The 20,878-nt window shown below is 41.2% G+C and overlaps 1 protein-coding gene across 2 annotated transcripts in view; it reads right to left on the bottom strand.

Annotated features, from left to right (window-relative positions):
• The window catches only part of zdhhc8b (zDHHC palmitoyltransferase 8b), a 68,582-nt gene that overhangs the window by 17,021 nt on the left and 30,683 nt on the right, over window positions 1–20,878 (bottom strand). For both annotated transcript variants that reach the window (XM_003445560.5, XM_005473041.4), the window contains one exon: window positions 504–625. In XM_003445560.5, the coding sequence (XP_003445608.1) occupies window positions 504–625 (122 nt within the window). The remainder of the gene's footprint in view (window positions 1–503; window positions 626–20,878) is intronic.

Raw genomic sequence — 20,878 nt, 5'->3', positions numbered from 1 at the left:
AGAAAAGACTCTCTCTATCATCAAGAAGTAAATTAAACATGTCCAGGGATGGGTGAATTCATCAGTACCCACTATGGGTGAGACTCAGGAGTCTGCCTGCATCAGGAGCAGAGGTCAGTGCAGCTTGTTTGACAGGCTGAACAGCTGAAAGATACTTAATACACCGTGCAATATGAAGGCTTGTATAACCTCCACCAGTGCTCTGCATGTGAAGCTGGTAGACTGTAAGAGGCAGATAATAGGGTAATGAAACGCTGTAGGGTGGTTCTCTGATAAATGTGGTGCTATAAAAAAAAGAAATAAATAAAGAGCACTTTCTAAATGGGGACTCAGCAGAGTTTAACCATTACTTACATGTAGCACTTACATTTATGTGCACATGCTTTATGACAGACACTAATGTTTTAGATGGCAGATAAATATTGTAATAAGATTTTTCTTAGAAAGTTTACAGTTTAAACTGTGATCAAAACCTTTTCGAAGCTCCTCGGATGGGTACAAACCTCTGGGGTAAACACCGGGGTCCATGAAGGTTGCCATACTGAAGTTGGCCAAGACGAAGAGGAAGACCAGTCCATTGTAGAGAGGCACAGCGGGCGAGATTACTTTAGTCAACCAGGGGCACCTAGAGACACACATCAAGACAAAGACAATCAGGATCCTTTCTGTCTGTTGAGCAGCACATCGTAACAAACATTTAAACAGCATCGCATTTTCATCAACGGTGCGTTTCCCCTTCTTGTCTTTACCATAACCACGTAAAAAGTAACAGCAAAGGTAAAAGTGTTACAAGAAAACAGACTTTCCCAAGAATGAGCCTCTACTGAGTTACGATGCAGGGCAGTGTCTAACAAAATGTCTATTTTACATGAGTACATACAAGCCCGATGAGGAGGATTTGAAGTGCTATCTTTGAACTCAATTTGTATCTTTCTGTTTGGAGGTTGGGAGTAATTCTTCACTGAAAAAGAACTATTGTTGATTTCTTGCTATGCGGCTCCACTCAATGCACCACTTCACAGTTACATTAGTGAATCACTACAGCATAACTTAAGTCCAAGTACAGCGTTTTTCCTGCATCAGCTTGTTTGTGCCCAAGCAATCAAAGCTGACAAAAAACCCCAAACTGGTTGAAATCTTCTAAAATCTTTGAAACTCTGGCCTCTTTAATAGTAGCTACTGTTCAATTAAAATAATTGAGTTTTTGGCACAACAGCTGATGTCTTACTCATTCACAATGAACTTTAAACTTGATGTAGTATGCACTGGGATCTGCTAGCCAATAGATGCATCAGCTAGAAATACTCCAGCCTCAACACTCACACCCAAAAGCCACCACTAGCGTGGCTAAAAATATTCTTACCAAACCTGGATGAGCAACATTTTGCATCAAACCGACCTTCTCCACCGCCTGCAAATTATAGCTCAATAAGGGCTGTGAAACATTCAAGTGTGGAGACACCTGAGTAAGACTCACAGCTCTGCTCAGTCACCTGCACTTAAATGTCAAGACACTGTGTGCTTCCTAGGGTGTCATCATTCAAGCCGACTGCCTCTCTGGAGATGAAACGCCATCAGAATGGCTGTAGGCGTTAACACCTACAGCTGGACATACCACAGAGACCCTGCAGGTCAGAACCTCACAGAGGATTCATGAATTAATGAAACATCTCACAGGGTGGGGGTGGGGGGTGTAGGGACTGGGAGTTCAAAGAGAGACTCTCTCACTCTATCCCGACATAATGACTAATACACTCACGCCCGGCTGGCACACGACTCAGATACAAACACTTGAATCTCCAAACATGCCTCCCCAGTTCATTGTGACGTCAAAAACTCCTTCCTGTACTCGTGCCCTGAGATCAGCTTCAATCCATTTATCTCCTTTCCCGCTCTGCCAGTCTGCTGTTGCTTTGCTGAATTATTCAGAGCCATGGCTCTACAAAAGACAGAGAACAGAGAAGCGCTAACAGGGACGATTTGGCCTTTCACACATCCAGCCCTCTTCAGCTTTGTTAGAGCTAGTATTGGGTTGATTGCAGCCATATATCCATTATTTTTTATATATATATATATATATATATATATATATATATATATATATATTTTATTTATTTATTTATTTATTTATTTAGTCCTAAAAGAGCTGGGCACTTCAGTTAACTTTACCCATGTAAAATCGGAAACAGGTGGAGCGATTTATTGCGACATGGAAATGCAGGATATAAGGCAAAGTCTTACAAGGGGCAGATTTTTGTCCCTGCTTATTCTCTGAAAACACACATTGCACATATCTTCCTTGACAAGACAATAACATCAGAGTACATCTCAGCAGAACTGACATTCACACTGCAGTGAGTAGTAAGTAGTAGTATGCTGTGTCATCACAGCTTTGGCAAAAAGTGAAGTACAAGTGCTTAAAAAAATTGATCAAAGAAAAGAAACGGGACGCAGCCCCACAGTCTCCCGAAATCCCAATTTACTTGCTTGTCAAGGGATCATGTATTTTTGTGCACAGTGTATGATACAGCCGAGTCAGATAGGAGGGTGGGGGTGTGGAGTGCAGCTGACAGCAACCATTTCAGGAACCTGGGAGCTGACAGCGTGGGAGGAAAATGTGACTGAAAGAAAGTCTAATTAAGCACACAGACATTGGTTAATTGTGTAGGAGTAACAAATAACAACAGAGTGCTTATCAGCCCTGAGTGGTAAGCAGTGCTCACGCTAAGTGTAACCATGATACTTCAACTGAGGCAAATAAATACAGAAATAAAACTAAAAATGTCCAAAAAGAAAATAGTTTGGATCATTTGTTAAGCTGAAAGGGCCTTTTCTGCCAAAAGTGCAGTAAAGTAATGAGTTTGCGCCCACCGTGGCTTAAAGTCCAAAATGGAAGAAAGTCCTGGAATCTTTTTGATAATTAAAACTGCTGCAAACAGGAGCTGGAGAGCTTTCCGGCCCGATCGGCATTTAAAACAGCTTGCATGCGGCCAAATAGCTCACAGACACTGAGGTAGAGGTGCAGAGCCAACGTCTCTACCAGGGAGTAAATATGAAAATCATATTTCGTCTCGTGACTGAGATGAGGATGAAAAGGGAGATAAAAGCACAGGATTAGGAAGAAACAGCCCACAGCTCGCTCCCATGCTGGCAGAGCAGCTTGCGGTCTCCTCACTAACCTTAGCCAGATCAATGCTTTCACAGCAAACATCTTCTAAATCACTTCTACTAGTACCATTACAGGTCGCATCCACGCATGCCTACTTAAATGTAAATCCACCCATCATTACTCGGGTTACACATGCGATTTTCCTGCTGAACAACAAAGGAAGAAAGTCTGTAGGAGGCAGACTGCAATCTAAGAACGCACCTTCCACTCTGCCGTCACACATTTGCATTGTTAAAGTGCAAATGAGCTCTTTCCGCATTTAAATATGACTCACATGTTTGGTGAACACTTACGCAAACGGCCTTGGGGTGGTCAGAACTACTTGGTGATTTAATGGAACCATACTGAAATGTGAGCAAAAACAATTAGAAGTGTACAGGGAGTGCAGAATTATTAGGCAAGTTGTATTTTTGAGGAATAATTTTATTATTGAACAACAACCATGTTCTCAATGAACCCAAAAAACTCATTAATATCAAAGCTGAATGTTTTTGGAAGTAGTTTTTAGTTTGTTTTTAGTTTTAGCTATTTTAGGGGGATATCTGTGTGTGCAGGTGACTATTACTGTGCATAATTATTAGGCAACTTAACAAAAAACAAATATATACCCATTTCAATTATTTATTTTTACCAGTGAAACCAATATAACATCTCCACATTCACAAATATACATTTCTGACATTCAAAAACAAAAACAAATCAGCGACCAATATAGCCACCTTTCTTTGCAAGGACACTCAAAAGCCTGCCATCCATGGATTCTGTCAGTGTTTTGATCTGTTCACCATCAACATTGCGTGCAGCAGCAACCACAGCCTCCCAGACACTGTTCAGAGAGGTGTACTGTTTTCCCTCCTTGTAAATCTCACATTTGATGATGGACCACAGGTTCTCAATGGGGTTCAGATCAGGTGAACAAGGAGGCCATGTCATTGGTTTTTCTTCTTTTATACCCTTTCTTGCCAGCCACGCTGTGGAGTACTTGGACACGTGTGATGGAGCATTGTCCTGCATGAAAATCATGTTTTTCTTGAAGGATGCAGACTTCTTCCTGTACCACTGCTTGAAGAAGGTGTCTTCCAGAAACTGGCAGTAGGACTGGGAGTTGAGCTTGACTCCATCCTCAACCCGAAAAGGCCCCACAAGCTCATCTTTGATGATACCAGCCCAAACCAGTACTCCACCTCCACCTTGCTGGCGTCTGAGTCGGACTGGAGCTCTCTGCCCTTTACCAATCCAGCCACGGGCCCATCCATCTGGCCCATCAAGACTCACTCTCATTTCATCAGTCCATAAAACCTTAGAAAAATCAGTCTTGAGATATTTCTTGGCCCAGTCTTGACGTTTCAGCTTGTGTGTCTTGTTCAGTGGTGGTCGTCTTTCAGCCTTTCTTACCTTGGCCATGTCTCTGAGTATTGCACACCTTGTGCTTTTGGGCACTCCAGTGATGTTGCAGCTCTGAAATATGGCCAAACTGGTGGCAAGTGGCATCTTGGCAGCTGCACGCTTGACTTTTCTCAGTTCATGGGCAGTTATTTTGCGCCTTGGTTTTTCCACACGCTTCTTGCGACCCTGTTGACTATTTTGAATGAAACGCTTGACTGTTCGATGATCACGCTTCAGAAGCTTTGCAATTTTAAGACTGCTGCATCCCTCTGCAAGATATCTCACTATTTTTGACTTTTCTGAGCCTGTCAAGTCCTTCTTTTGACCCATTTTGCCAAAGGAAAGGAAGTTGCCTAATAATTCTGCACTCCCTGTAGAGAAGTTGTTTTCTAAACCATAAATAATTACACGACATGAATTACAGCGCAGTGCCATGCCGCTGCATCGTGTTCACACGCCGCCTTGTATCAGCTGTCAAAACTCTGTTTACATCCTTGCTGTTGTCTGTATTCACATACACTGTAATTCAATCCAGCTGAATTCAGTGTAGTATAGATAACAGTTTAGTAGGAAAAAGCGAGAAATATTTGGAGCATCCAAAATCTCCAAAATCCAGATTTTATCATCGTGAAATCACTGGACAAAAACCACATGTATGCATAGCTCAGCGACAACTGCTGAGTTGTTCATTTGATCTATATTTACATTAAAAAGAGAAAAAAACAAGACAGAAAGAGCGCTATGCAGCTCATTTACCACTTTGTAAACTGCATGTGCTGCTGCTGCCCTCTGAACAGAGCAGAGGCCTCCATGTCTGCTGACTCTACCACGTTTAGGCTGCATCATTACTTTATATGTGCTTTTGACAAAATTATGTCACTACGGGATCTGAAAACAAGGAGGACATTGGTAACGATGAGGACAGCTTGAGAGTGCGTGAAGGTGGATTTGCTCACAGAGGGAGAAAGTATAGACGCAAATGTTGGGATGGTTTTATGGAAGAAAGTCATGTAACCCAAAATGAAACTACTCTAATAGATACACATCATTTGATAATATAATGATAGACAAACGTCACCAAAACTGTGTGTAACAATAACAATAACAACAGTGTATCTGATATCTACCCTTGGGAAACAGCAATGGTGATGATAACTCAGCAGTCTTTTTAAAAGAAAAAAAGTAAAAGGGAAGAAAAAAAAATCCTGGACACAAATCCCGTCTTAAGAAAACCACAGGCTTGAGTCTGTTGATTCAACACAAGCTTAGTGAAACACTTTTTTGAGGTAAACCCCTAAAATCCCGAAAACCTGAAGGGAGGAAAAGCCACAGCAGTCTTTGTCAAGTAATTATGTGTTTGATGAGGAATTTGATGATTTTTAAGATGGCTCAACCGCTCCATTAGTCACAGTTGAAGCTTGAAACAGTGCTGTGACAATCAATCACCTACCATGACAAGCATCTATATGGTATCCACTACACATCCTAAGGCTATTTGACTACTCGGATCTGTCTGTCCCTCATTTTCCTTCTTTTGGATCACAGCAGGAAAAAAAAAAAAAAAAAAAACAGCCTTCCCTTTGAAGTTGCTGTAATCTGCTCTTTTAGTAGCACTGGGAGAAATGGAGGGCAGAGTCTGAACAACCATCAAAGAGAAAGCTGACTGAATCCAGAGAGCTTTGGGGACTGATACTGAGAGGTGGCACTTTTCTTTGTCCAACATAGACATTTTTAAGACGTGGTCGTCTGTGCGAATGTGAATAAGATGGATTAATATCCAGAGTACGTCTCTGATTCATTCACAGTAGTGCTCGATGAACTATACATGTAAAACCTGACAGAAACAGACTTTTGATATTTTGCCTTCTCAACTTGAGATTAATTGATCAGTACATTAGTTAGGGTGTCAAAATGTTATAAGTGATAAAAGTTCACTACATGAACAATAAAATACTTTAATGTCACCTTTTATCTGGATCTCAGAGCCATCTTGAACAGTGAGTCCTTGCTGGAATTACACCCATAACGGTAGAAGACGCTGCTGGGCCAAAAGGAACACTTACAGTAATGTATTCAGCTCCTGCTGAGAACACCAACCCATTGATTAGTTCATTAAGTCTCAACCCAGTGGGACACACGAGGGAGGGTGTTCTTGTACAGACTGCCTACTGAGACCCAGTGATCCAAAATCCATTGTAAGGCTGGTATCATTTTACCCCCTAGGAAGGAAATTTTCATTATGACTTCAAAAGAAAGAGAGGCAGTGTGAGAGAACTGTAGTCTTGAAGGAAATTAGTGTGAGAGCTTGATCTCAGTTGTTATATACATGCCATCTACAATCATCTCCCTAGGACCTCAGTTCCCACAGTCCATCACAGAATCCCACCTGCCAAATCAGCGCCGGTTCCTTCCTCCTGTGCAGTTTCTGTCAGACTAATTTTACTCCTCATAGGTTTCGTGAACAGCACCATAACTTGCTTCTAACTCCCTTAGGACCTGCCAGTCTCCAGCACAAACACATCCCTGAAGCTTTGTATTCACACACAAGGCATTTGGTATTCCACACACAGCGGCAGCGAGCCTGTTGTCAGTGGAAACAGAGGTGTGTTCACTGCAGATGTTAAGCAGAACGGTTTGAGGCAGGTTCAGGCAGAAAAGCAGAGAACTCAGACCGAGTGGGTATCGTAAATTAAACTTCCTCTAACCCCAAGTTATTCCTTCCTTGCCTACAAACTGCAGAGCAGCCCGACTGGCGCTCAACCTTGCATTTAGAGTATGTAGTTAAATTAAGTCTAGTCATTGCTTTTAGCATGACATGTCAGAAAAATTGTGAGCAGTGACCACTGCAAGCTTGCAGAGGCCAAAGTGAAATCTTTGCATTGCTTTTTTTGTCCGACCAGTTGGCCTCAGTTCAGAATTAATAACCGATCCTTTTGTACAAGGGAAAAAAAAACATAACAGGATTTATAAATATGATTTTTAAACTGTCCTCCCTCTGTGTGTTTGTGAGCTGGAGGCTTACTGCGCCTTGATTGGCTTCCCCACAAACCGTGTCACAAATTCTGTAAGCAGATCTGAGTCTTAACCGAGACTTAAAGTGAGCACAGACAAACGACAAAGATGTGGTCTTCAATAGCTGACTGTAAAAAATGTAATAAAAAAAAAAAAAACAGCCGTCTGTGTTTCATTTTATTTATGCTAATTTATGTTTATAAGGCATGTACAGTTTTCCAAATTAATAACAATACTAAAGACTAAAAAACACACTTCACTTGTGTTTGCTTCTCTGGAGCCTCGCGGAAAGGTCGGCTTCGCTCTGAGACTAGAGAGCAGAGGTGGAAGCCGAGCAGCCGCGGGGTACACTGTTTGCCATCTGCATGCTCGGAGCCCAGCGTGCATTTTCATGGCTGCACAAAGGCTCCGTTTGAAATCAAGTTAAATGCTTTTCACCCCTCACGCTGCCCTTTTACATTTACATATTCACAAATCCCATTTTGATTGTTTACAGAAAGACGACAGCAGGAAGGCTGCCCAGCGCAGAAAAGCACAGTATCCAAACCAGCTTACGACAGTAAATTACATCACATTATAAATAAGCGTACTGTGCAGTGATACTATTACAAGCGTCGCCTGACTCCACACGTATAAGGCTCATGCTAAAACGCATGGTTTCATTTCAAATTGATATTAAAAGAGCAGTGTAATTCAGTATTTATGGCTAAATGCTTACACTCATGTTTCAGTGAAATATGACTTTATAAGAATAAAAACAAACAAACATTTGAAAGTCATTCCCTGTACAGTTTCCAGTTAATGTGTGTAAGCATTTTGTAGGGGCAGATGGAGATGAATGACATTTGGTGATAAATGAAAATATTTTCATATGGAAGAGGTGAAAGGAGACAGTGCTTGCGAGTGTGTGTGTGTGTGTGTGTGTATATATATATATATATATATATATATATATATATATATATATATATATATATATATATATATATATATATATATATGTTTGCCTCATCTTCACTCTTCTGCCCACTCACTGTCTTTGTATTAAGAAAAAAAACATTACAATACTTTGTCAATCTCCCTGTTAATTTCCCCAATAAGGATTTTACAAAAGTACTCATCTTTCCCACAGGAAAATAACAAGTCAACAACATCTGCTCTCATAATCCCATAAATCAAATGGCAGTCACTTTTCCTGATGAAAAACTGTTGGCAATGACATGTGTACCAAACTGGCAAAACACAGCCATGGTGGGTTGTGTGGGCTGTCCAAGTGATGACACATGGCTGGCTATTTTGTCGTTGTTGGGGGGTTTTTTTCTTTTCTTTTAGGCACCGCTTGGGAAACTGGAAACCAGTACAGTGCCATGGGTCATTTGTTATAAACGAGGCTTATGGGGCCAAAGACACAGAGGCTTAACAGGAGAAGTGCTGTAACTATGGGTTATTTAGAGAGTAGCAAAGTGTATGCATGTATGAGTGGCTGGATACTGCTAACATAGACACCCCAGCTTCAAACAACCATTGGTCTGCTCACTCAGTTGCCAGGCTGATATGTACGGAGGGAAAGCAATGTCTCAAGAAGTTTGGTTGCCCTGTGTCACATTCCCAGCCACTCTTATTCCAAGTCCCAAACATGGCAGCCTGCAAGTATGGCCAAGAGTCTCAAGAGTTATGATGCAAAGAGGCGACAGACAGAGTCGTTCAGACTGGTTTGTGGCCTATTTTCGGATAATTAAGTGCTGGACCAGTAGTGTTGTACAGTCGATACAACGGGAAGGATGAGTTGCATCCATCTTTTACAGCCAATGGCATGAGAACAACAGGAATTTGTTGTGTTTATCTGACATTCAGTTTATTTATAATGTTGATAATTCAATTCAATTTTATATATACATAGAACCAAATCACAAAGAAAGTCACTTCAAGTTGCCTTATGTTACAATAATAGAGAGAAAACCACAACAATGATCAAGCACATGGCAACAGCGGGAAGGAAAAACATAATTTTAACAGGAAGAAACCTCCAGCAGAACCAGGCTCAGGGAGGGGCGGCTATCGAGCGCGACTGTTTGAGTGTGAAGGGGCCAGGACAAAAGACACACTGTGGAAGCGAGCCAGAGATTAATAGTAACTAATGATTAAATGCAAAGTGGGGTATAAACACACAGTGAGTGAAAAAAGGTGATGAAGAAACCTCAGAGCATCATGGAAAGACTCCAGAAACCTAGGCCTATAGCAGTGTAACTAAGGAACCTGATCCAGCCCTAACTATAAGCTTTATCAAAGCGGACACTTTTAAGCCTAATCTTAAAAGTAGAGATGGTGTTTGTCTCCTAAATCCAAACTGGGACCTGGTTTCACAGAAAAGGGGCCTAAAAGCGCCACTCTCGTTGGATTTATTACCTCAGTCATAACTTTGCAATGATGTTGTGTAATCATATCACATAATGTAATGATTTCAAGTCTTTTCACTCAAGGATTATGTTCTTTTTTGTTGTTGTAAAACTGTCGTAAAAATCTAGCACTTGAAGATACTAGTGCTATCAGTGAGGAAAAAGATGCAACTGAAAGCTCTGGAAAAGCAAGTAAGGGCCATTGTTGAATTTTAACACTGAGGAGAGTTTGATGTTTAGCAATTTTAAATGAACCAAATAAGGAAACTCAATACATCCTGCGTTTTATCAAACATTTTTCACTGACAGAGGCCAGTCAGTTCGGTAAATGCAAATTTATTGGCAGCCAAAGCAGAGGGCAGCAATGCCAAATCCCTTCGAGCACACGGCTGACTCAACAGTTCTAAGAAGAAGCGAGGAGGAGGAGATAAGAAGATCTTAGCTGAAACCTGAGGAGGTACTCCAGAAATACAGCAGCCTCTACAGAGACACACATGCAGATAAACAGAGAGCAACACACACAAACAGGCACAATGTAAAAGTCAGATAAAGTCCAAGCCTTGTCCAAGTTTTAGGAAGCAAGACGAGGTCTTAATGCACAATGTGCCTTCTCCTTCTCCTCTCTCTAACCCCACCCACTATGGCTCTCTTATCACTGTTATGGCCATTTATCTCTGTGCACCATCTGCAATGTGCTCCATCCACACCAGTGAGGTCAGTGCAATTCTCCTTTCCTTTCCCTTCCTGCAGGAAGTTGAGGCTAAGTTAGGGCTGGACGCACACACATACACACACACGCACACACACACAGCTCTCAAAGACAACACAGCAGCCTTCTTAGCCCGCCGGAGATATCGTGTGGAGGTGCTGGAGAGTTTCATGAGGAAAACAGGACACATTAAAAACACAAATACACAGTAACACAAGGCTCGAACTAGAACACACAAACAGTGGCATCAGCATGATGCAAGTCCTGCCATGTAGTTTGGGCTGAAGCCCAAAACAAACACCGGTATTTCAGGAGTGTGGTTGTGGGCAACTTATCATCGGTTCATGTGACTGTTAGAGCCACAAAGCTTTCTGAGAACACATGCTGAAATGGTTAAAATCATATATATATATATATATATATATATATATATATTCACTTCCAGGAAATAGCCATTCCAAACCGCTGATGCAGCTGGTATCTTGCCACAGCAAATTCTGCTGTATTTGAAATCCACCTTTTCTGGCTGATAGCTTGTCTGCCCCTGCAGAGCCCATCAACCTAATGAACTGTTCATCAATCACTTTAATACACACACACACACACACACACACACACACACACACACACACACACACACACGCACACACACACAGAGGAACTGGCACAGAGGTTGGCAGAGATGAATGGGACAAAACTCTACTGGTAATAAAACAAGAGGGGATGTTCACACATATACGTCCTCCCTCACAGCCAGTGGTTCGGGTTAATGTGGTTAAGTTTTGAGGGAATTAGCTCAAAGAAACCTGTGCACACACACCAGCTTCCAGAAGCTGCTCAGAGTGATAAAATGCTCCTGTGGGGAAAAGGCCCAACACTGAACATTTCTTTGTTTCAGGTAGTGTGGTAGTCCTCCTTGCAGCCATGTTTCTTTCTAGCTTATTTTTGGTGGGCAATGTTAGTCAAACAACAAAAAATGAACCCAATGCAATAGGCAGCTATAGCTAAGAGCTGTCTGCTAGTCTTCACCTCGATCTGCATCTACCAACAGTATTTATGATTTTGGTGTTTTTTCGAGCATTTTCAGTAGAAATATGTAGCATAATAGTGTGGTACTCTATGGTAAATCCTATACAAGAATAATTTTCTTCTATTATTTTGCTAGTCTGTTAAATAGCACTAATAAACAGGTATCGTTTCTGGTACAGTTTACGGATGTAGCTTCCTAGCAAAGAGTGTCCCACCCTGGTGTCCAGATATGCCAACTTCTAGGTAAAAAAAACAAACCTAACATAATAGTGCCCAAACCACTGAAGTTTCAAAATGCAGAACCCAGAAACCAATAGGTGTTGTCACAGTGCATCTTAGCCACCATAAGCTACTTGACCAGCAAAAAGTGATCAAAGGTGTATGTTATTCTTTAAAAATGGAACTATTCTTTTCCACAACACACCAGACCTCAGAGGCAGTAACCAAACAGATTCTGCTTAAAGTATAAAATCCCAAAGAAAAGAGACTAACCCAACTTAGCAGTGGATATTGTAAAATTTAACCAAGTCCAGTCCACATATTCAAGGTAACGTAGTTAACGTCTTCCCTGTGTTCTAAATGTTTCTCTCTGGAGCAGTCCCTAAAGCTTCTTTCCATTTCAATATGTGCTAAATCAAATCCAGTCTCTAGGCTTAAAATCTTCAGCTCTTTCATTTGGAGCAATATGGACCTTTTGCTCACCTTTAACACACTGAAGGCTTAAAGGCATACTGGACTTCCCCTAAATATAATATTTTGGGATATTCAGCCAGAGTTGGAATATTATTATTTTTTAATCCTAAGTGATTGTCCATATGCAGCTTATAATGCTGTACTTTCCATTTCAATAAAAGAGCTGACAGATGTGGAAAAAAAAAATCATACATTTTATTTACATATACATATATATATATATATATATATATATATATATATATATATATATATATATATATCTATCTATCTATCTATCTATCTATCTATCTATCTATCTATCTATCTCCATCCATCCATTCGCTTCCGCTTATCCTTTTCAGGGTCGCGGGGGGCGCTGGAGCCTATCCCAGCTGTCATAGGGCGAGAGGCGGGGTACACCCCAGACAGGTCGCCAGTCTGTCACAGGGCCAACACATAGGGACAGACAACCATTCGCACATTCACACCTAGTGGCAATTTGAATTATCCAATTAACCTATCCCCACAAGTTGCATGTCTTTGGACGGTGGGAGGAAGCCGGAGTACCCGGGGGAACCCACGCAAACACGGGGAGAACATGCAAACTCCACACAGAAAGACCCCGGCCTGATGGTGGAATTGAACTCAGAAAATATCTCGGTGATTATTTTTGCCAATGCTTGAAAAAAAAGCAAGGTTGGTTTTAATAACACATGAGAGCATCCCAAAACTGTTCTGGAGTTTCAGTACAGCAGACAGACCGTAAATAAGGATAACTGACGTGTCTTCACAACCTTGCTCTCTTTATAAAGAGTATATTATACAGCACAGGAAACCTGCTAAACAAAAAACACTCCTGCTTCACAGCATTCACAAACTGTAGACAAGCTTTTTCCCCACTTACACCAGAGTGTACGTTCCTTGTGTGTAACGTATAACTTCTGTATCTAACTGGAGCTTTCAATCGTGTGGCAGAAGGTTCTATAATAGTCTTTCCTCTCAGGCTGCCCACATGCTGGATATATATTATGACAGACTAGGCCTGGGAGCAGATCATTGTTATAATAATGTTTGTCCAGGATCAACATTGCAACTGTCTAATCATGTCATAGCATTGCAATGTTGGGGGTAAAAAAAATCCTTTGTTTATTCAGAACTCTTTTCTGGAACTAATGGTAAGCATTTCAAATGTTGACTTTATTAATTTATACAATAATATAAATATGTTAACAAGTTAGGCTCACTGTTAGCGAAATTTAGGTTACTCGTGTTGGTTTGCTAACAATGGTTTTGAATAGCTTTGGCTAACATCTTGGCTAATGCTAACTGAATGTCATTGGTCATTTGCAATATTGGTGTTGATCCTGGACCAGCATTATTATGGTGATGCAGGAACAACACCAGCATGGGAAATAACAAATTGTGCATGCTTTTTTTCACTGTGAGGGTACAAGGTGTAGTCTTTGTGAACATCGCTCTATTTTCTAAATGCATGAGTGAGTTCTTAAAGTCAAAATGCTTGCTAGCGTATATCTCTGTACTTTTATTTAAAAATGTAAAAATACAAGGGAAATACACAAAATTAGATAGCGAGATGAACCATCGAACATGAAGGACCAGCAACAACAGACAAATAAACTTCAAGTTAATATCTCACTGAACAATACTCATCTCACATTAGAATTCTCATCTAAAATGTTATTTTAACTTCATTGTTTTTTGTCAGGACCTTTTTATGTTCCCCACCAGCTACTTCTATAAATCTTAACAGAGGAGGCTAAAGCAGTCCCCGCCTCACTATAGCTTCTTATTTATTGGACATACATCAGAGTGGTATTGATTTCCTCATCTCATTTCTGGCAAAAATTTAAAATAAATAAATACACATCAAAATTTTTTTAAATAGTCTCCTTAAAACAGCACTGCCCCACAATCCCATTTGTCACCACTAACAGAAAGCTGTGCAATAAAGCAAATTTACAAATAAAACCAGTCACTGGGGATGTGATGTAAATCCAGCTGAGACTATGCAGAACCTGTCAGTATGGTTGCTTCTTTGTGCCAGCTATGTATCAAAAATGCAGCAGTGATTTATTGATGTCGTATTCTAAAGAAGCTGAAGTCAAGTCACTTAAAAGGGAAACTGAGTCATAGCCAAGGTTCAGAAGTTTAAATGAGAGAATTGAATTAAATTTCAGGATCTTTGAACTTGACGAAGTTCTCAAGGCACAAAAAAAAAAAAAATCAACTTTGGACGACTCAAAGGAATTGCTTGGGTTTAACATGAATTAACCCCATCCTGAGCACCTTTGTGTCTTTATTGAATTGATGTATGCGTGCCAAACTGGCTAAAGGGAAGAATTTGCAGGACAAAATGTCCTTCACTTCAAGCTCAAACCTGCTCCCACCCCACCTCCCCCCTCTCAGTTGTTCTTCTCCATCCATCATGAGTCCCAGAGCTGAGGCAGGTGCTTTCACTAAACCTCCCTAAAGAGTGCCCCTCACCACCCCCTCTTCCTCTTCCTTCTCCTTCATCTTCGTCTCCGCGCCTCCCACCCCTCTCTGCTCGCTCCCTCTGAAGAAACTCATCAGCAGCTCCTTCACATCTGCGGGAATTTTAATTGTACATTGTCAAAAATGATTTTTTTCTCTTTAATCCAGCAAGAGAGGCAATCTAGATCAGCTGCAGGCCTTGAGGGGGACAAACACAAAAACATGAAAATGAGCATTTACGCCCAGACACGTGAACAAAATGTGAAAGCCCTAGCAAACACGAACACTACCTATGAATGAGTATGCTTGCACGTGGAGATGCATGCACACCTATTTACACAGAGGGAGCTCAGAGCAAGGAAACGTGCAAAGGGGAAACCTCTGAGATGATTGAATATGGCAGATCTTAATATCATAGTTCATTCCTTGTATCTATCGGGACGGGGATGAAATGTGACTATCTGCTCTAAAAGACAGAGAATACAAAAAAAAAAAGAAAAAAAAAAAAAAAAGAGAGACCCACTCGGTCTACAGCAGGCACCAATTGTGACGTCTGCACAGGCCCGGGCTCCACGTCCTACATGCTGCAGAAGGAACAAAGAGTCCCATTGATTTACCAGAGCGCAACAAGACAACACAATGATTCCTTTTAGAAATACAGGCTGGCAGCGTGGGGCAGAATCCCACCAGTGTTCTCTGGGAACTTGAGTACAAAGACGGGGACAGACAGAGGGCAGAAAGGTCAATAAACTGGGTTGAACTGTCTTGAATGTGAGCATTTTGCAGCTCCGAACGAAATGATGGCAAATACATGACTGGGCACATTTACGCACTGAACGTTACCCTGCACAGTTGCATAATTGATATTACACCAGTGTTAGCGTTTAAGCAGAGAGCATCAATATGTTCTTTCACATCAAGTGCCTATTCACACGCCAGTGCCTAGTGAGCCTCGCTGGCAAACTGGCTGCCGCTGGACTAATGTAAATATAGGACGCTAACGTTAAAACCTCACGGGGACGGTTACGACGTCTATGCTCTACCATCAAAAATAAGAGCTCCTCCTGTGAAGCACATTCAATTGAGCATCCATTCTTTCCTTTTTTAAGCTGCTGATTAAAGTATAATAAGGACGGCTGGCAGAGAGAGGAGCCTGGGCTAAAAGCATGACCTGTGGCAATGTCAATCATGGCGCTGCTGATCGCAACAGATTATTGCACGTATGTGGGTGTGTGTTAGGGTTCATAGGGTGAAGAACCAAAAATATGCTGAAAAACTTTCTGATGACATGAGACCACTAATCCAACTCCCTGAGAAATAAAGGTGATAAATCATAGCAACCATATGTTTTAGCCCTCATGTTTTAAAATGAATTTCAGATTTTCAACGGTAATAGGATAAAAAGAAAAGGATTTTGTATGAATGTAATATGTAAATGTGTAGGCTTGGTTCCTGCTGATTGAAACTGATTTACAGCAATTTGGACGGAAGAAAATGAAAAGCGTGGCCCTGTGACTTCCTGAAAAGCCCAAACCACGATTTACAGTTTCTGTATCTGGCTTCACTCACTCACCAAAGGATCCTGCGAACATCATATGAAAAGGCAGGCGCTATCTTCTAAAGCACCGGCTGCCGGCCTACTTCCCTTATTAAAGGGATTCCTCTGGATGTCTCTCCCTTGATGCTTTGGGTCGCACCATCTGCTCCTGTTGCACTGGGGAGTTTATTATGGCATGACAGCCCTGCGAATTGTGACCCTTAATGAAATTGTGGTACGATATGTAAGGTCTGATCCGCTTAGGGGGGGCTGTCGAGGTCTTTGTCGCTGTAGCAGTGGCAGACAGGAGCCGGAGAGTCAGAGCAGCAGGAGCCATATGCAGGGATAAACGCTGATGTCAAGTCGCCACTGATTCAATAAGGGGGGGGGGGGGGGGGGGGTGTCTCCGGCTAGGCTTTTACAATAACAACATTCACATTAAGGGTGTGGGATTTCATTACTGAATTGTTAAGTGATTCCTGGCCATATCATTTGCTGAAAGGCTCAACACAGTTATGGTGAGCAGCAGGTTGGCAACATGCTGGAATAGAGACTGATGGTCTTTATTAAGATTAATGCATTTTTCTCTTTCACTATATCTACTAATGTTACTACTGTGCATCCCTGGAGAAGATGAGAAGGATGAAGAATTATTTTCTAGTCCTTTGCTAGGCAGAGTAATATAGCAGCTTATGCAGAGGCTGTGTTTTACACTCAGTGATCGTCTAACTGGTCCTAATGACAGAAACTGATGAGAGCTTTTGTTTACTTAGCGCACAATTCAGGCTACTTAGTGCAACTAGCTCCGTTTTGTGTTTAATGGGTTTGGAAAGACATTCTGTCTATAAATACACACGCTGACCCAATTATAGGTGGAGTAGAGTCATCTGTGATTTAGTCTGTTTGAAGCCAGCCAGAAAAAAAAATCCCCTTGAGTCTGCTAGGTGGGGCTAGCAGATTCTCTAAAAACAATTAGAGCTGAATGCATAAAGATGAAGCCAATATTCCATAATGGCAATGTTCAGAAATGCTTTCACACTTGTAAAGGCGAGATCGAGCAAGGTTTAGAGTGAAAACTGTGTATTTCTAAAAGCACGACTGCATTTTGGTGTAATGTGATATCTGCTAAAGTCTAAACACCCACTTGCAAAAGCAAAATCTTACAGTGCTTCAATCCTGAACTCGAAAATCTGGTATGAGGCCACACTCACACAAAGCATACTGTGTGGCGGTCATGAGTGTGTCCTGTGTGTGCGGTGAATCCACATGCATCCCTGAACAGATAGCTGCACTATCCATCTGGACGACTGAGAGCACATGTGCATCTCCTTATCAGGTCTCTGAAGGTTTCACTATAAAGTTGTCTGTAGCCTGCACTTTGGGTTTCTTTTTTTTTGCTTGCCGTCATCTTTTAAAAATAATACTGAAACCAGAAAATTTCCTACCAAAAGGAAGGAGGCCCTGACGAAGCCAAAGAAAGCCACCGTGGGTTAAAGGTTAGATGTTTAAAATCACCATCAATAAAAGAATGACTTCCTCAATTTATGAGCACTTTTTATTTCGAGAAATGTGCTCATTCATGTTCTTGCTGTGGGTTTGATGATAAGATCAGTATGTGTATTGTAAACACCAGAGCAGTGCCTATTAAAAAGCTCTGGCCAGTGGTTTTACTTTAGGACATTATAATGGAACTCAAAGAAGAAACCAGGCTAACATTTTATAATACAGCCCACAACTCAAAACAAAAATAATTATATTGTAAGTAATTTTGAATAATGCGTAAGTTATTTTATGTAATGCATGAACAATTTTACATCTTGCAAACATAAGGTACTTTAGAGGAAAGGAGACACAAATTATACTGCAAGTAATTTTAAATACAGCATAAGAAATCATAAGTGTGCTGTAGCTTTCGGGGCATGGTCTGTATTATGAAGTGCATATAAATGTACTCATAATTACTCTCAGAATAATTTGTGTCTCCTTTCCTGTTATATAGTGCTTACTCTTGGATTATGTAAAACTTGTTCTAATATACCTACCTTTACGTATGTGTAGGTAAACATAATTGCATTTTATTTTAAATAATACATAGAATACATTGGAATTCCACCCTGAGTTGGTGGACATATTATAAACTGTTACCAAAACCAGTTGTTCCAGGCATCTCCATAAGCTGGCAAGAGCCAGAGGGTGACTTAATTACACTCTGCAACCACAGATGGGAGCCTCATGACTCTGTTTCACAGCCAGTCTGTCCTACAGGTGAGATGGGAAAATATGCCCACTAGTGGATAGCTGATTGCCCCCTATCCGCTCACACATTTGGAATTTTTCTGATTATTTATTTTTTTCTCCAAGGATTTATTGATGAATGCATTTAAAAATGCCCTTCAGTCCCTTGCCATCTGCAGTTACTAATCTGTGGTGTCGAGCTAAGTCCAGCATGCTGCAATCTGTTATTTGTCACAAGTAATTGTGACCTGCAACCAGGCTGGTGAGCTTGCAGAGCGATGCAGGTTGGTAGCAGTACATAGGACAATTCATTTTGCATTTGCATTCTGGATACCACAATTTTATGTTCTATTTTTATTTCGCTCTAACTGAATGACAGCAGAGATACCTTACATCCGAGAAACTGATTATCAGTACAAGTCATTGCCAAATACTAAAAAAAAAAAGAAGAATTGGCTACTTTTGCTATAGTTATTAGTGTTATCAGGTATGAAGCTAGGTTGCACTAGTAGCTAAGTTAGAAGGGAGCCGCAAACTACCACAAAAAAGTCACTGGAATAATCGCTCTCTGCATCAGCTCTTAAAAAAAACAAAAAACAACCAAAAAAAAAAACAACCATACTGGTCCATCCCTAATCCTACTGTAACAAAATAGAGCTCTACTTCCTACTAATCCCAGATGAACAGGTGCTTCTATTTAAAGGACCAAATCCTCTCCAATCCACCCTTTGGAATGCCAACACTCTTTCTCCTCCCCCACTCTTCAGTGTGTGGGGTTTTCACTTGTATTTCTTACTCTTCCTGACTTTCCTGGATTGTGGACAGAGAAACAAAAGCCTTGGGCTCGGAATGAGCTGTGGAAACCTCCAGGAGGAAAATCACTTAAGAAACCAAAGCTTTCACACACCCCACCCCCCACCAGGAGAATGTTTGACTGTACAGGCCTTCAAACACAATGGTGACTGGACACTTGTCCTTCAGCTTATTCTTACTTTAAAACTGAAAGTCAGTAAAATCGAAAGCTGTTCCCTAACATTAACCAGCCACACCCAAAGGCCCAGAAGCTATTCAAATCCAACAAATAATATGTGAGTGTTGTGTTTGGAGTGTTTCAGTCAAAAAAAAGAGGTCAAAGAAACTTAAAAAAAACTTTTAAAAAAGTCATAAATATGACATAACATAAACAAAGATCTGCATTATAAACTTATATTAAGCCCGAGTCACCACAGTGGTGAGGACACAATAACTAGGAGCTAGTTTTAAACCAGATTCTAATCTGGGCCTGTTAATAACTGTTAATTTTAGAAATAGAAAAAGATTCTTTACTGCTGAGTTAATGTAGTCGGAATATTTCTGAATGGCCCATTGCACAGAATTTGGTTGCCAACAACTGGGGCAGCAAGGAGAAAAGATTTTCTTGTTTCCAGACAGAGGAAACGTGAGCAGAGTTCACAGTGGCTGTAGAGGCAATATGGATTGCAGAAAGTGGTAGGGGTAGGAGAAAAGACAGAGTAATAAGTGGAAGGAGGGAAGTGGGAGGCAACAAGGTTTACTTTAGACTTTCCTTTGTTTTCTTCGACCTCAAGGCTGCTCGTGAAACCGAGACGCCAATCAGGCAGTGCAACTCTGGCGGACAGCGAGTGACTGGACAATATGGTGCGAGTCTGGCTTTGCCAGCAGCCACAAGACAGACTGATCGCACCCTTTGACTGAGGGACCGTCATGGCAAAAGCACAGTACAGTAAAGCATAGCTCTCACAAAAGGCAGCAGAGTTTGAGATCTGCTAATTATAGTTTTCCCCCTGGGCCTGAAACCAATTTGTCTCGTTTTCAATAGTTTCCCCTATCACGCTGGCAGAATGGCTCAGAGGCCTGTTTGAAAAGTTGTAATGAAAACAATTTCTCCCAAGAACCAGTGGGGTCTGGGTTTGGCCTTGAAAAATACAGCAGGAGTAGTCCTCCACTGCTATCACCATAAATGGGTGGAGAAGCCAGAGAGCAAGCAGACATAAATTCTCTTGTAGCAGCCAAAATGTGTTATGTTATCAAAGGGGAAATAAGGTTGACAGGCCCTTGGGGCCAGTCTAAGGAGCCGGCTATTCACACAAGCACAATCACAATCTTTCTAAATATGAACTTTGTATGGCCGGTGCAGCTTTAGTTTTTGTGGTGGACACAATGTGACACGCATGGGTTGTGTCAGTCCAGCAACATACAAAAAGAAGGAAAAGGCCCGG

This window comes from Oreochromis niloticus, linkage group LG12, assembly GCF_001858045.2.
Source record: "Oreochromis niloticus isolate F11D_XX linkage group LG12, O_niloticus_UMD_NMBU, whole genome shotgun sequence".
Taxonomy (NCBI): domain Eukaryota; kingdom Metazoa; phylum Chordata; class Actinopteri; order Cichliformes; family Cichlidae; genus Oreochromis; species Oreochromis niloticus.
Note: the sequence above shows the minus strand (reverse complement) of the source record. Positions and strands in the feature narration are given on the sequence as shown.